The 17,095-nt window shown below is 34.8% G+C and overlaps 1 protein-coding gene across 2 annotated transcripts; it reads right to left on the bottom strand.

Annotated features, from left to right (window-relative positions):
- Positions 1-930: 930 nt before the first annotated feature.
- LOC142626051 (protein WALLS ARE THIN 1-like) lies at positions 931-3,404 on the bottom strand. 2 transcript variants are annotated; one of them, XM_075799822.1, is made up of 6 exons: positions 3,047-3,404; positions 2,883-2,945; positions 2,628-2,744; positions 2,145-2,547; positions 1,685-1,836; positions 931-1,398 (listed from the first exon to the last, which is right to left on the bottom strand). In XM_075799822.1, exons 1-6 carry the CDS (start codon positions 3,232-3,234, stop codon positions 1,230-1,232), a joined length of 1,092 nt encoding a protein of 363 aa, XP_075655937.1. In that variant the 5' UTR covers positions 3,235-3,404; the 3' UTR covers positions 931-1,229. The 2 variants fall into 2 exon arrangements, with proteins under 2 accessions (XP_075655937.1, XP_075655938.1); XM_075799823.1 differs by having other exon boundaries at positions 1,799-1,836; positions 3,047-3,386.
- Positions 3,405-17,095: the final 13,691 nt, after the last annotated feature.

The following is a 17,095-nucleotide window of genomic DNA, read 5'->3' as shown; positions in this document are numbered from 1 at the left end:
GGTGTTTGGCAACATCGGAAATTTTGGTCAAACGGAAAAGAGGAACCAATTGACTGTAAAATAAACCCCCCACCCGTAAAATGAATTCCATGTCTATTTTACCTTCAAATTGAGTTTTCCGTTGGAAAACAGAGAAGGAGAGGGAGAGAGCAACAACCCACGCCAGAAGAGAGAGAGAGAGAGCTAGAGGGAGATCGCCGGTGAAGCCAAGATCACGCCGTCCTCAATGCAAAGGCCCGCCGTCGAGCTCGCGCCGGGCGAGATCGACGCGCGTGATCGCGCCGGTGAGATCGGTGACCCACCGATCTTCCTCCTCCTTGTCTCACCTCCCTCTCTCAGTTTAATTTGATTTGGCCATGGTGTTTTATTTGATTTTTGTTTGTTTAGAAGTTGGTGGATTGTAATGTTCTATTATAAAATTTGTTTGGAATGTGAGAAAATGGTTGAGAAAATGTGAGAAATCAGTAAAAAATTTGCATTTTCAGAATGTTACCAAACACTTGAAAAGATTTTCCAAAGTATTTTTTAAAATGCCACCAAACATCTAAAAATATTTTCCTTTTCCGAAAATATTTTCACCTGAAATTATTTTACATTCGGAAAATATTTTACACCCAACCAAACGCAGCCTAAGTTATCCAACTATGTATTTGCACTTTAAACTTTTACTTTATTTTAATTTTGCGAAGTTCATGTAAAAAGCTTGACATCAAAGAAGAGCATTTCTCAAATTGAAAAAATTTGTTGGCAGTTGTCCATTAAGATTTCTTCTAGAAGGCAAAAAAAAAAAAAAAAAAAAAAAAACTCTACAATGATTGAAAAATAAATTGAGTCATCCATGGGTACATGACTTTTTTATATGGAGCAGAATGAGTCCAGCAAAGCAATAAATACAATTATTGATGTCAAACTATCAGCAATATCTTCAATAATATAATCATCTTTAAATGTATTTTTATATATGTCAAATGTGTGGTGTCCACCACAATCATACAATCTTTTCATTTGTTGAAACTACAATGAAGTTTCACAACCCAAACTCATGTTCCCAGAACACTTTTGTCTTTTTCAATTATTGCAGTCTATTACTATTTGGCTCCTTGCTTGCCTTCCTCCAACATTTCGGCCCGTGCACGAGAAACAGCTAGGTACATTACTAATTTCTTAAGTTTGGTTAAAATTTGGATGGACAGTGGGGCATACATTAACTCTTTTTGTCATAAAATTAATTAAGTGCTAGATGTAGGAAGTAATGGTTGGATGAGGGAGGCATGTCTTGAACTTTCTCCATTACTGTTTTCAGACACTGAGGGCTTTTCTTCATCAAACTTTCTCTCTTTACTTTTCCCCCACACAACAAGGTATAGTCCAGCTACAATTAACACTGCTCCAATAATCCTGCACATCAATACAAAGAAAAATGATATCTAACAAACATTATTGACACGATCAGGGATAATACAACTAGTCTCATGCCATGTTCCCAAATGTTTCAGTCTGATTGTGCGCAAGAAGATACAATTTGCTTCACTGCTAGGCTTCTAGACTGGCACTTACCAAACTTGGCCTGAGCCTTGAGTGACTCTAGAAATAGATGATAAAGCTTTTGGCAGAGAAAGGTTCAGGGGGGAAAAATTAAAATTGAATGGTAGTACTAGTTGTAGTGATGATTGATGAGACCCACCCTCCCAAGTAGAATTTTTCGCCTAAAGCAACAGCTTCTATTATAGCAACAAGCATGGTCTGTAGAGGTAGATACACTGAAACAAACACTGGTCCTGCCTTTTCAATTACATACATTTGTATTGCATATGTCATTGCAGAAGCCACCAATCCCTGCAATCACCAGTTTGCTCAATCATTCCATTAGGCTTTACTTTGATAATGAAAAATCTTACTCTAAATTGTCATAGTAATGCAAAGGATATAACTCATGGACTCACTATTCACAGTCAGTCACTTCAACAATTAAGAAATTAGTTGGGAAAAAGTTGTATTTGTAACATTATTGAAATTGTCATGATAGTCACGAAACATGCTATGATTGAACCTATTATCAAAATACTGAAATATGTGGTTGATTAATAATGCAATACACTACAAATAATTAACAGATAATCCTAATATCAGTTAGACTTACGAACCGTATAGAAAATAGTAAAGAGTTCATCAGTGGAGGAAACTATCCAGACTTGGGAGCCTTTCTCAAAGAGTGCTGCTAATACCAGAAACTGAAAAACACTAAAAAAATAAGTGTATGAGGTAATCGAAAGCCGAGCTGGATATTTCTTTAAGACTGGTGTTTGTAAGACAATCCAACTAGACCAACAAAGGCAGTGACCAATAAGATAGATGCAACCTAAACTCCAACTCTTCCCCTCGTCATTTCCTAAGGAAAGTGAGAAATATGATTGGTGTGACCGTAAATTTGATCCAAAAAGTGTTGGTCCCTCGTAAAGGGTAATCACAAGAGATCCAGCAACAGAAGAAACAGTTCCAAGCACCTTAGCTAAACCATCTTTCCTGTTCAAGTGTACTTGCTCCATTCTGCAAAATCATATAACAGTTTGCCTTACTATTTATTTCACTGAAGGATTTTAGAGTTTGGAAGAGATGATTCCTCTTGCCTGAATATGGAAGCCATGAGAAAGGTTATAGCAGGAACAGAATTCTCTGTTGCTGAAGCAAAGGTGGCTGACGTGTTGCTCAAACCCAGAAGATAGAATCCTTGATTACATGTTAATCTGCCAGAATCGAAAGCCAAAATCCTTGATTACATGTTAATCTGCCGGAATCGAAAGCCAAAATTGTAATTGGGATAAACTTTTTCAATCATATATTCATTTAGAATCTATTTCAAAAAGAAAGAAAAAGAAACTTACCCAATTAGGCCAAGGAAGAAGAATTGTAACAAAAGAGAAGTACTTATTGGTGGTCTGTTTCTCCTATATTATATATATACAAAAAAGAATAAGAGTTGGCAGAGAAAATAAAGCTCAAAACATGGAACACCTTATAAATATGTAATATAAGCTTAACCGCGTACTTCTCTAAGAAATATGCAAAAGGAACCAGTGCAACCAGAGCGACGATGTTCCTATAAACTGGCAAAACAAGCATGCTTATACCCATGTTAAGTGCAGTCTTCATAATAATATGGTTCCCCGCATAACCTAATTGGCAGACAATCATGGCTAAGTGCAGCTTGGTACGTTCAGGCACTAGTATTCCCATTCTGTTAGCGAAGGCTGAACCAGCTTCAGCCAATGAATCCGACACAGACCTAAAAAAGGAAAGAGAAATATAGTATCACATAAAACTAAAGCAAAGGAGTTGAGTACGTAAGAGGTAAAGCTATGAGTGGTTCCAAGAAGTAAGAGACAGAGGTCCATGTATGATTGTATGCGAAGGATCTCACAAACAGGAAAAAGTTTATTTTACTACTCTTTGTCGCATTGGTAACCCATAAATGATTTGTGGCAGATGAGGCAAAATTAAAATAGAACTCTTTACAAGTGCGATGATCACTCCACAACTATAAGTGCTTGGGAAGTGTGGGGGGCAAGGGCCGGGGTTCAAGTCTCCAGGAATGAGCTTCACATACATATACACTTAGATTAAGCTAAAGTAGAATTCTATCTTGTATAAAAAAAAAAATAGAACTCTTTATTAGTAAAACAATGAATATTTAAACGTATAATTAAATGATAAGAGAGATTATAGGAAAGAGTGTTTAGGTTGCCGTGGGTTTTTTTCCTAAAGGATTCTCGTTTGTTTATTTACTTCTTGAAAGAGCTCAAATGGGTTATTTAAAAACCCATAAAAATTGCTAACATTTTTTTTCAATTCCTATGAATTAGGACTTCTGTTAAAGTTTCTAACATTTATTTGAAGGTTAAATCAGTTTCATTATCTACCTCACTGCCCCACTCACAACTCATTATCTCTAAGAAATCTCAACTGTATGTTTATCTAAGTCAAACATCACACAGTCGATCATAGTCAACATGATTACAAAACTTGTGTAAAAAACCATACTGACCAATCAAAAATTACGTTAGACTTCTAATACTAGTTTGAGCAAGAGAATAAACACATAAGGAGGAAAACCAAGGTTTAAACCCTCCTATCATTGGCCTTTCTCAACCAAAATTCCCAAAAAAGATACAGTACTCAAGGCAATTTCATACCATTAAACACTTCTAACTTCAACATAACATTGATTGATTTTTTTATTTTTTATTTTTGCTACTAAGCATGGTGCTCAAAAACTATAACATGGCCGTACAAATGAACTGCAAGCAGTAGGAAGGGGCAATCACAAATTTAAAAATAGTTGATTTCTAAGGACCATGCTATCAACAACTTATCAAGGAAAACTCATAACAAAATGAATTGCATGGTTAACATTGGGAATAAGGCCCAAATCTAAGACTAACCCTGGTCGCATAGGCCATAAATTCCATCATACAGGCCATACTCTGTAATTATTGAATCAGCACATATAGCTGATTATGTACATACTTTTAGATCAATCCTCATGTGCCACAATTATACAAATATAAATAACCATATATCTAAGGCTACAAACTTCAGTGGACCTCGAGGCAACTCGTACAAAACTTGAACTTAAGGCCCTTCTTAGGACCTAGCAGTTGCATCCACTACAAAAATGCCTATGTTGGATTATGTTGGATAAGTTTGATTGGATCATTTTTAAGCTTAGCCTTTGTTCCAATTAAGCAGTAACAATCTATTTTTAACCCAAGAAGTAAGCATTTCATGCACATACTAATTTGATTTCAAAAATAGTTCTAGAGAATTACTACAATAAATAAACCATTTAGCAAAATATTCCAGATAATATAATCTTTTCGAGGCATTTTATCAAACACACATCATGCATTATTGTTGCAACAACTGCTGCATATAATCTTATCAAAGAACTACCCACAAATACATTCAAATCAAAACCCAGCAACTAAATCCTTTGATAGACTAAGTTCTCCAAACTCTTTAACAATACCCAGCTCCAAAATTTTCCTAGAAACAGCATTAGCTTAGCTCTTCCCATATTCTGATTAAACTATAGTCTATGATTAGTCATGCATAGAAATAAATTGAACAAAAATGATTTGTATGAGTGAGTTCTATGCATGCTAAGAAAGAAGACATTTCATTCCTAGAAAATATTCACCCTCTCGAATCTCATACGATCAAGAGATCCACAATCTTTTTTATTTTTTTATTTTTTTTTTGAGAATAAATAGATCCACATTCCGAAAGAGGAAAGATGTATACATGTGATGCAACCAAAAAAAAAAAAGTATTGATATGCAACAATATCATTGTGTCATAGTTGATTGATGTGCTACTTTCTGCAACGTATAGCACGTGTTTTATTTAATTATTTATTGTTTAGTAATAATCTGTAACTATTTAACCAAGTTAAAAACTTAAATCCTTCCCCAAAAAAAAAAAAAGGCTAAAAATTAAACCTAATTGAATGCTGGAAAAGGGAATTGATCTGGGCGACATTTTTCAATTAGATATCCGCTATAAAATTTCGGTGTATATATATATATATGAATCATCCTTTTCTTGGCCTTTTGGTCAATTATGAAGATGGTTCAGAAAATGATCCCTTCTGGCTCTCTCAGATGTTTGAATTTGGCTTCTTCAGACTTATAAAATTAACGAGTCATGACCAGGTCAACCAATTTCCTAATATTATACAAAAGGCTGTTGAAAAAGTTGAGAGTCCTTTTGTAGCTATTAGATGTTAGAGCACTCTACCCAAATGGGAAAGAAATAATTGGATGAATGTCCAACCCTCAAAACATCTTGTTCTTATTAATGGATATACCCACTAGGGACAATGGTATGATAATACTTATGTTTCCTTCAAACAACCCTATGCCCTTGCTGAATGCTGGAAAAGTTACTTCAATAATAAGATTTTAGATGTCATCCAAGAATTGTGGAAAGATTACCACTTCATAGGATGTACGGATAGAATCTATGTTTTTGGAAATAAACCCTATGCTTCTACTGTTTGTCATCTACAAAGGACAGACCATGATGACCCAAGAATATTTCTCACAAGAGACCCTGTATATGAACCATTACTATATTGTGGTTTCTGCAACCAGTATGCCACCTATCACGAACATGAGTGTAATGATGATCCCCCATGGGATCCTTATGAAGTTTATCCATCTGATGCTGCTTCTACTGGTTCCATCTGATGGTCCTGCGTCTACTGATTAATGATACTGATGCTGCTTCCCCACGACCAATACTTACTGCCTATGGATGTTGCTGTTCTCATTATTTGTCTAGCCTGCACAAAGGCCCTGATCGATGCTCTACTAGTGCATGTATTGTCCTCACTATTTGTTTGGCCTGCACAACAGCCAATACTTGCTAGTGATCTCACTATTTGTCTAGCCTACACAACGGCTAATACTTACTAATAATTGATGGATGCTGTTCTCACTATTTGTTTGGCCTGCACAACGGCCAATACTGCTGCAATATTCACCCAAGTTATACACACACACACACACACACACACACACCACCACCACCATTAAGAATCAGAATAATCAATTGTTAGGGATTGAGATGAGGTGGTATTGCACCTGATGCAATTGGTATGGATGGTTGAAATTTAAAGTTGCAATTTCAACCATTAAATATAAATATTGAGCAAAAAAAAAAAAGTTATTAGGGAATTGGGTGAATTCAACGTAGGATATACAATGTCCATTTTTCTGATTGTTGTCAATGACAGTACTATACATTTATTTACTTATTTGCCAAATACGTACAGTTGTGCAACATGCAACTATGTAAGGCATTCTCTTTTTTCTTTTTCTTTTTTTTTTCTTTTTTTTAAAAAAAATCTCTGTATCCATTATTTACACCCTTTTGTATTCTCAACGGAAATGATAAACAAAAAGCATGGTTTTAAAAACCGGTACAGTGAAAGAATTGGTCAAGGAGCTAATTACCGATTTTCTGGTTGGATCGGAGTTCGACCGATGGTTGAACCGGTGACGTCATAAATAATTTAATTATTATTTATTTAAATTATATAAATAATTAATAATTTTTTAATATACTAAAACTAACAAACCAATAGTAATAAATATGTTTCCTTTAAAAAAAAAATACAATTATATAAAATATTTTTAAAGAATTTAACATAATAACATTACAAAACAATCATCCTTAACATAATAAACTTTCAACAAAACCAAATAAATAGGTTCATTAGTCATTACGTTTACATCCAAATAGCAAATAGCAAATAAGTTCTGTTACATTCTAAGTGCTTAGGAACTAATGTATTAGAACTCTAATGTGTATTGTTGGCAAACCATGATCAAAACAGGTGTTTAGTTGTGTTTTAGACTTGCTCAAAGTATGTCATTCATGTAAAGTTGGAATCGAGTTAACTGCAGAAGTTACTGTGCATTTCTGCCTAACTCGATTGATCGAGAATTAGACTCGATCGATCGAAAGTCATGCAGATTGTTTTTTCTGCAGAATTTCCAACTCAGCCCTAAGCCCATATGACGTGTAGGGTTTTATGTTTTGTCCTAAGTATAAAAGGCAAACCCTAGTCACGTTTTTTATGTTGCTCATATTGCTGTTTGTGTGAATCTCTTGTGAGATCTGAGAGGTGCTTGCCTTCACACAAGCTTAGGATTATCAAGAAGGAGATTTCTTCAAGAACTTGATGATCATTCAGTTGCTGCCATAAGAGCTTAACAATACACAAGCGGGAGTGCTTGTACTTGCTAGAGAATCCAAGAAAGAAGGAGTCTGTGGTCTTGGAGCTTGCACGTGGTCGTGTCAGTAAGTTTTCTACTAGTGGGTAGCAATAGGATGTTAGTGGTCTAAGTCGCTATTGTACAAACTTCGATTCTTTCATAGTGGATTCAGGTTTACCTTGAGGATAGCTAGGTTAAATCCTCCCCAGGTTTTTTACCTATTTGGTTTTCCTGGGTCATCATATCTTTGTATTTTTATATTACGCACTTTACATTGATATGATTATATGATTGTATTAAACTAGATCTGAAATTAGGACTAAGTAATAACTTGGCTTGTTAACTAGGTTAATCCAATTGTGGTTTAAGGGGTCTAAATAACTCAACAAGTTCATTACATCCCAATAGCAAATAAGTTTTAAAGTTTCAAACAAACAAGTACTAAGTTTTTAGACGCAAGCCTCATTTGTTAAGAAGAAAATTGAAATCAATATCATCATGTGAACCAAATGCTCCACCACTAGCATCATTATCATTATCCACATCCTCATCTTCTTCATCTTCAACTTGAATAGGATGATTTCTATCTCTAAATCCAAGAGGACCATCAAATTCATCACCATATGATTCCAAGTTGATGTCATCATCATCCTTAATCACTTCATTGTCCATATCTATACAAAATAATAATTAACTACGTTCAATAACAATAGTATAATACTCTGTAAACTAGGAAAAACCATTAGCTAATCAGATAGAAAATTCTCCTTTACCATTCATACTGGTTTATTAGGCACACTTCTTAGTAGCAATGGGAATTTGACAATAGCATTAAATGGTTCTTCATCAAGCTTTTTAACATGTCTAAATTCCACCCATGTCTAAATGGTTCTGCTTGTTTTCATGGCTAAAAGATTTTAATATGCAATAATGTTGTTCAAAAGATTTTAATAGAGTATTATACTAGTATTTACAGAGCTAGTTCTATCACAAATAATAATGCTCTGTAAATCATGGTACATACGTTCAATTGTAAAGACTAGGAAAGGATAGAAGTTATGCTAAACTAATAATTGAAAGAATAATTAACAACCCAACTTTCAATTTCACCGCCATAAAGCATAGCCCATCTTATAAAAATTTCTTATTTTAACTTAACAAGTATTCTACAATCACACACAGTGTTCCTAAACCATAACCCATCATATAAAAAATTGAAAGACAGCATCTTTCACTCTACAAATTCATGCCAATCCGGGTATCAAAGCTACCATCTTTCCTAAAAACTAAGTCAATTTTGTTTCAAACATTTCCAATCAATCCTAAACAACCCCAATTTCCTAAATTTATATATAAATAAAAACCTAATTTTGAAACCAAAAACATAAACAGAGAACCTGAGATGAAAATGATCAAATGAAAGAAAGAGAATCAAGTAATCAAAATCAAAATCAAAAGAATCAGTACTTGATGAAGTCGAGAAGCAGAGAGCAGAGCATAGAGGGCAAGATCGAGACTGAGACACCGTGAGGGTGAGAAGGAAAAAGAAAAAAGAAAAAAGAAAAAACCAACTGGCTGTGAGGGTGAGAAGCAAAGGCAGATTTGAAGTTCAAACGCTGTGAGGGTGAGAAGGAAAAAAAAATCGAGAGTGAGACAGAGAGAGGCAGGAGCTTGAGTGAGGTGAGAGCGAGACAGAGAGGCGTGAGAGTCTGAGAGTGAGAGGAGATGAGGCGTGAGAGTGTTTAGGGTTAGATTTTATGTTTTGTCCAAAACGGTGTAGTTTTAGGCTGTCCAAAACGTTGTAGTTTTAAGCTATCAACCCAACCGGTCATTAACTGGTTCGACCACGTTGGTTCTTGGTTTTCTGGTTGAACCATCCAGTTTTCTAATTTTTTTTTTTCAGTTTTTAAGTCATTTCTGGTTTTTGCCCATAACCAGACCGAATTGAAGGCCGGTTCTCGGTTGAACTGGTCGAACTGGCCGGTTCGGTCCGGTTTTTAAAACCATGACAAAAAGACAAACAAATACATGCTTTTTTCTATCCCATGTAGCCAAAACAAATCCCCCAGATTCTTTTTTAGACTTTTCCTCATCAATAATCGATGAAGACTTAAGAGCAACCGCATCATATGGTGCATAATTTCAGTCTATTTTGTATAAAAAAAACACACTTTTTTTTTACACATTTTTTTTTACAAAACATCCACGTTATTTTTCTATTATACACTCTATTTTATATAAATATATTTTTTTATTATACTTTTCCCCAACCCCCAAACTCTCTACCTCTCTCTTTTTCCTAACCCACAAACTCATTCCTCAAAGTCTCTACCTCTCTCTCATTCCTTAAAGTCTTTGCATCTCAAATCCCTCATCTCTCTCCTTAATTCTCAGATCTCTTATCTCTCTCACCTCTTTCTTTTCTCAATTCTCTCTCATCCAAAATCCATATACTCATAGATTTTCTCTGAGCTTGCTCTCACTTTGTCACTGAAGCTTGCATTGTTGGATCTCTCTCATTTGATTTCAAGCATTCTACCATCATTGGGTTTGTATTTGATTTTGATTTTGGGTTTGGGTTATGGGTTTTCAATTAATGATTTAATTTTGAGTTGATTTTCTGTGGATTTTGGGTTGATCAGGTTTGATTTTTGTTGTATTTTGGGTTTCTGTTGTTTTAATGGGGTTTTGGTGGTGGTGGTTGTTTTAACGGGTGATGGTGATGGTGGTTGGGTGGTGATGGTTGGACGGTGTTTGGTGGATGGTGGGATCTGTGTTTTGGTGGTGGTGCTCTTGCAGGTTCTGTGAGACAGTTAGAGATGGTGGGTTCTGCGTTTTGTTCTAACGGATCTTCGCCTAACCAGACCTGTTATGCACAAGAAAAGTTTGGGCAAAAGACCCAATCCAAGTAGTTGTTTAAAATTAAGGTCGTTTGGGCTTTTTAAAATTAAAAAAAAAACTTATCCTAAAATCCATTCATTTCTATCTACTTCTACTTCTACTTCTACTAACTTTATAAAAAGTGTCAATAGCTTTTCTACAGTGATTTGGTTTATTCAATTCCTGTCTTTTTTTGGTTTTTTGATTTTTGTGGTTTTTGGTTTTGTTGTGAAAAAGCGAGAGTTGTTTTAGTGAGAGACCAAATTTAGTGAGCAAAAACTCACCATTTCACGTGAGTTGGCATTTTTTTTTTCTTTTTTTTGTTTGATAATCACCATTCATGCCAGTTTTCTTTGAGCGTGTTTCCATTTTGTACAGTTTTTAGATCCCTTAAACACAACCAGATTAATCTAGTTATTTAGCCAAGTGATTAACTTAGGTAAATTATAAAGATCTAGGTTAACACAAATAAATCATATCATTGAAACAGTGCGAAAAATAAATAACAATGATATGATAACCTAGGAAAACCAAACCGGTAAAAAACCTGGGGATGATTTAACCTAGCTATTCTCAAGGTAAAACAGATCTACTATGAAAGAATTGAAGTTTACACAATAGCGACTTAGACCACTAACATCTTATTGCTACCTCGAGTAGGAAACTTACTATCATGACCACGTGACAGCTCCAAGTTTACAGACTAATTCTTTCTTGGATTCATAGCAAGTACAAGCACTTCCACTTGTGTATCTTTAAGCTCTTAATGCAGCAACTAAATGATCATCAAGTTCTTGACATAATCTTGATTCTTGATAACCCAAAATATATGTGAAGGCAAACACCTCTAGATCTTACAAGAGATTCACATACACAGCATAAATAACAACTGCAACAACCTTGAAAATGTGGCTAGGGTTTTCCCTTTTATACCTAGGACAAAACATAAAACCCTACACATCAAACGGGTTTGGGCTGAGTTGGAAAATTTTACAGAAAAACAATCTGCATGAGCTTCGATCGATCGAGTCTAATTTTCGATCAATCAAGCCGGGCAAATTTACACAGTAAATCCTGTAGTGCACTCCATTCCAACTTTGTACATAAACATACTTTGAACAAGTATAAAAAAAAGACTAAACATTTTGATCATGGGTTGCCAACATTACAAAATGAAGTTCTAATACATTTGAACCTAAAGTCTTAGAACCCAACAAACTCCCCATTTGGCAATTTGTGACAAAACACAAACTAAACAAAGCGCTCAAAGTTACAAAAACAGCCCATTACAAAACATTGCCCAACAAAAACAAATTCAACCTAACTTCTATCTATCAGTTGCAAGTGTAGACAACAGAATGACTGAATCAACCTGTATATTCCTGTAACACTTAACAAACACATAAATGCATGTATGGAAAATACAAGTAAACAAAATAAATTCTTGATTTCACATAATCATAAACTACAAGACATATATCATGAATAACCTCATAAATATAAATCAATAATCAATGTAGCACAATGTGAAACAAGAAACAAAAATAAACACATCATAGTATCTCCCCTTATCATAGACAACCCAAAAAATATAAATACATGATGAAGCACCTAGATACAATCTAAATCTCCCCCTATCAACAAAATCTCATCTCCATATGTACTCCCCCGTTTTGTGGCGAATTGCTAAAGCGCACTCACTCATTATCCAAAGGAGGTCATGAGCTGCCTGAACGGTCATGACAATGTCCAAATCATGGTGAATGCTAGAAACATCCGAAGTAGAAGGTGAAGGAGTAGCAGTACCAGTCGGATTGACATAATCATTAGCAGCTGGATCACCTGTAGAAGGAGGAGGAGGAGGAGGATGAGGTGCACCAGAGGAAGACTCTACTCTAGGGCATTTAGAGCTAGCTCGCATATGAGTAGCCCTTTGCCTAAGAAAGGTGGCACCTATAGGAGCTATAATATGAATGGGCTTAGACGCTGAAAACTCATCTAATCCTAGATGTAATAAAATCCGATGAATAAAAACAGGAAAGAACAGTCCATGAGCAATAGAACTACTCCTATGAACCTCAATCAAAGAACGAATGAAAAGATGAGGAAAACTCATAGAAGCGTCTGTGACAAGTGCATACAAAAATGCACATTGCTCCAAAGGAATAGTGTGCAGGTGAGAGATAGGCCAAATGAAATGACAAGAAACCTGAAAAAAGAGATAATGAATCTCGGTCAACTTGTGAGAAGTGATTCGAGGATTAGAACCCCACTGGATAGAAGACCCAATAAGATATGACATAATGTCATCGAGGGGTGGAAACTCATCGTAAGGATAAACAGGATGCTGGACCAAAGGCATCCCAAGAGCATCAGCTACTACCAAAGGAGTAATGGTGTCCCCTTCACCCCGTATCCAACTTCTCACCAGAGTGTTGGAATCATAGGAGTGGACAGAGGGGTTCAAGTAAAACTCTCTAATCAAGGAAGCCGGAGGGGGATGTGAAATGTCCAACAAAAGAAGCCAACCCCTACTCTCAAAATTTCTCCAAATCTCACCATCTAACTCATCTAACACTACCTTTCTCTCAGCCAAGACATTCCTATGAATGTTCAACTTCTCTATAGGTTTCTTGGTTTTTCTCACTAAGGAACCTCTCACTATCAAAGGTGGGGACAAAAGAAGATGAGGATTTCCTATTTGCTCTAGTCTTCCTAGTCATGATGCTAAATATCAGAATGGAAAGATAGAAAAGAGACAAAAAACAAAAACAAGAAGAACCCAAGGGCAGACTGTAAGTTAGAATAGAAATAATATAGAAAAGAACAATCTATATGATGCATGAACAATATCAACACATGATGCATGCTCTAATGCAGTGAGAATAAGTTCAATTGCACTTTAAAATCATAAAATTGGCTTGAGCATAGAGTTATATCAAAAAAACCCAAATCTTGAAAACCCATTTTCAAAAAACTCAACAAGTTGACCAATTGATCATTACACAAGATAGTTAACTGAATATAATGTTCAAATCAAACAAACAAACAAGCCAATTTCATCAATTAAAGTTCAATTTAACAAAATCCCCAATTCGGGTAGTTTCTAGAAAATTCAATTTTTCCAAAATCAACAAATTGATCAAATTAATTCACAAAGATTAGATTTATATCATCCCACAACAAAAACCCACTGATCAATTTAGAAAGAAAAGATTGAAATCACCAAAATCCCCAAATATTCATAGGTTAGAAATTTCCCCAAAATGCATGAAAAATATGCATGAAACATGAAAATAAATGAAAAAGGAGGGGCAAAAGAGTCTTACCAACCTCAGAAGCCAAAAAACTTGCAAAAAGTTTGAGGGAAAACGACAAAAAATTTCTTTGAATCCTTGACCGATCGAAGAGAGAAAGAAAGAACTTTTTGAAAAAGTTTGAATAGTGACAAACACATGAAAAGCTTATGTTTTAAAAACCCTTTGAACAATTTTTGATTGATTGAAAAACAGGTTCAATTGATCGAAAATTACATTCGATCAGTCTAGCATCAATTGAGCATCGATCGAGCCAGACAGATTCAAACCAACATTTTAATTACAATTTGGATCGGTCGAAAAACACACTCAATCGATCGAAAATTTGAAAAAATCAAAATTTTGAAAAACAAAGCATTTTAATGCAGAAACTCCTCAAAACATAGTATTTTATGAATGAAATACATTATTATGAGATGAAAAGTTTTTTAAAAACCCTTGAATTTAACCCTCATTATCCAAAAGTAATATTTTCAATCAAATTTTCCTCAAAAACACTTTAAGCACATTTTGCATCAAAATCAAGGTTCTTTCAATCTGGAATGGCCACAACAAGATCACACACAATAACATGTACTAAGTTTAGTAAAAAGTAACTTGTGAAGTGTGTGCAACTAGCAAAAGCTTGAGATAAATGTGAGGTGATAAGTAGTTAGTAATCAATCACAATTTCTACAAAATCCATCACATAAATTTAAAAGAGACTATCCCTTAAAGAGTTACATCATATAACTCCCACATCTCCTAGAATAAAAGCTTGCAATCATGTAAGTTTCTTGAATTTTCTTGATAATGTACACACCAATTTTATTTGTTTTGAAACTTATTAAAATAGCCAAGATAATGTACACACCAATTTTATTTGATTGTGAAGTTATTATAGCCCAATAATGTATACACCAATTTTAGCATTAGTCCGAGGTTACACCTTATGTTCTTTTTATACATGTGCTACACTTTCTCGAGCACAAAATCATATGATATGCACTAAGGCGTTCACGATTGGCTAGTAAACAGTGGTGAGATGGTTATTTATGCCTTTCTTATTAAGTTCAAGTCTAACAATCAAAGACATGTGACTTCAATATCAAGATCATGTGATAAAAAACTATAGACAATTCCCACACAACATGCACTTCAAAGCTCAAACTAGTAAAGTGCAATAAAGTAAGCTCATCAAAGCTAAACAAAGTACACAAGCATGTTATGCAAAGATGGTTTGGCCAACCTTGATTTCAAAATCCAAGAGAAATAGTGCAAAACACATTTGTATTTTTTTTTTTTTTTTTTTTTTGAAAAACAAAAACAACCTAGCATGAAATGCATAAATGTTATGCAATGCAAATCCTAAAAAAAAAAAAACAAAAGAAGAATGGTTACAAAGAGTAGAGAGATGATGCACAAGGACCATGTCAGAAAGACTCAATTAGATTGAACATTTTGCATCCAAAACTTTTTAGATGCAACTCTAGCATTGGAGTTATTATTCTGATTAGAATGATAAGCAACTCCAAGATTGGAATAAAGGTTTAAAGCCTTTACCAATTCACCAATAAGTATCATAGGATCTTATGCTTGAGGCACAGATACTTTTGGCTTATTTGCTTGCTTAGCAGCCTGCAACTTGAAACAATTTGGACGAATGTGCCCAGACTTTTCACAAAAATGACAAACCCTTGCACGTCTATCATGCAACTTATCCTTAGGAGGGTTAGGAGTCTTAGGCTTAGACTCTTTGAGATCAACCCTAATCTTCTTAGAAGGAGCAACTTCCACTGGTTTGAGAATCTCACTCACGGGGGGCTCAAAAGAAGGAACAAAGTTTGTGGAATGTGTTTTAGGCACAGAGATGCCTTCTACAAAACCTAAACCAGTTTTGTCAGAGGGAGACTTCTGAACACTCAACATGTGATCAAGTTTGGAACTAGTAGACCTATTTGTTTGTTCTCTAGCAACAAATAATTCAAGTTCCAAGTTCTTAACTTTATCAAGCAATAGCATGTTTTCGGTCTTCACATTATTTAACAATTCATTAGCATCAAACAGTTTCAATAGCAAATTTTTCTTATCAAGTTCAAGAGATGCAATTTTCTTTAAGCCTAAATCAACATTCATAGCATCCTTTGCAGCAACCTTGCAAAGCTTATTATAAGCTTTTTGTAAATTTGCATCCTCAGAGAGCTCCCCATCAGAAGGGTCTCTTCAACAGCAACACTTTCATCAACTACAGCAGTAGCTATGAAAGCAATGAAGTTTCCATCCTTATCACTACCAGACTCATTATTAGAAATTTCATCATCACTAAGGGTTACAGACATAGTCTTACCCTTAGACCTCAAGAATGTAGGACATTCAGATTTCATATGACCATAGCCTTGACATCTAAAACATTGTTAACCCATAGAATTACTAGAGGTTCGACCTGCTTTTTCTTTAGGTTTTTTAGTATTATTCACCTTAGTGGAATCATTCCTTCTAAAATTTCTATGTTCAGCATTGTTTTTACCTCTTGCCCTTCTGTTATTTTTCCTAAGGAAGTTTCTAAAGTTTTTATCAAGATAAGCTATCTCTGTAGCAGAGAGCTCGTCATCAAATTCATTCCCTTCAACATCATCAACTAACTTAAGAGCCATTAATTTAGATTTGTTTATCTTGGGTAGGTTTAACTCATAGGACTGAAGAGATCCTACAAGTTCATCAACAGGGATGGAGTCAACATCCTTACTTTCAATAATGATAGTCACTTTGGGTCTAAAGTTCTCAGTCAAATATTTAAGTATCTTCCTAACAATCTTAGGTTGATCATAGATTTCACCCAAATTATAAGCAGAGTTAACAATATCATTTAGTTTAGCATAGAACTCATCAAAAGATTCATCATCAGACATTCTAATACTTTCAAATCTAGAAGTTAACTGCTGCAACTTACTAATTTTGACAGCCTTTGTGCCTTCATGCATAGTTTGGAGAATATTCCAAGCAGTATGAACAACCTCAACATTTGAGATTCTCTTATATTCCTCCATAGAAATAACATTAAAAATAACATTCATGATTTTGCTATTAAAAGCAGTTGCTTCTTTTTGAGAAGTTTGCCACTCATTAACTGGAGTAGTG

This window comes from Castanea sativa, chromosome 2 (assembly GCF_040712315.1).
Source record: "Castanea sativa cultivar Marrone di Chiusa Pesio chromosome 2, ASM4071231v1".
Classification (NCBI taxonomy): Eukaryota; Viridiplantae; Streptophyta; class Magnoliopsida; order Fagales; family Fagaceae; genus Castanea; species Castanea sativa.
The sequence above is the reverse complement of the archived record's forward strand: the minus strand, read 5'-3'. Positions and strand labels throughout refer to the sequence as shown.

Excerpts from the sequence above, each read along its gene's own strand:
- LOC142626051 (XM_075799822.1), bottom strand. The coding sequence starts at position 3,234 with ATGGGAATACTAGTGCCTGAACGTACCAAGCTGCACTTAGCCATGATT. Across the intron at positions 1,837-2,144 it reads TCTTTACTATTTTCTATACG|GGATTGGTGGCTTCTGCAAT; the intron begins GTTCGTAAGTCT and ends TGGTGATTGCAG. Across the intron at positions 1,399-1,684 it reads GAAAAATTCTACTTGGGAGG|GATTATTGGAGCAGTGTTAA; the intron begins GTGGGTCTCATC and ends ATTGATGTGCAG.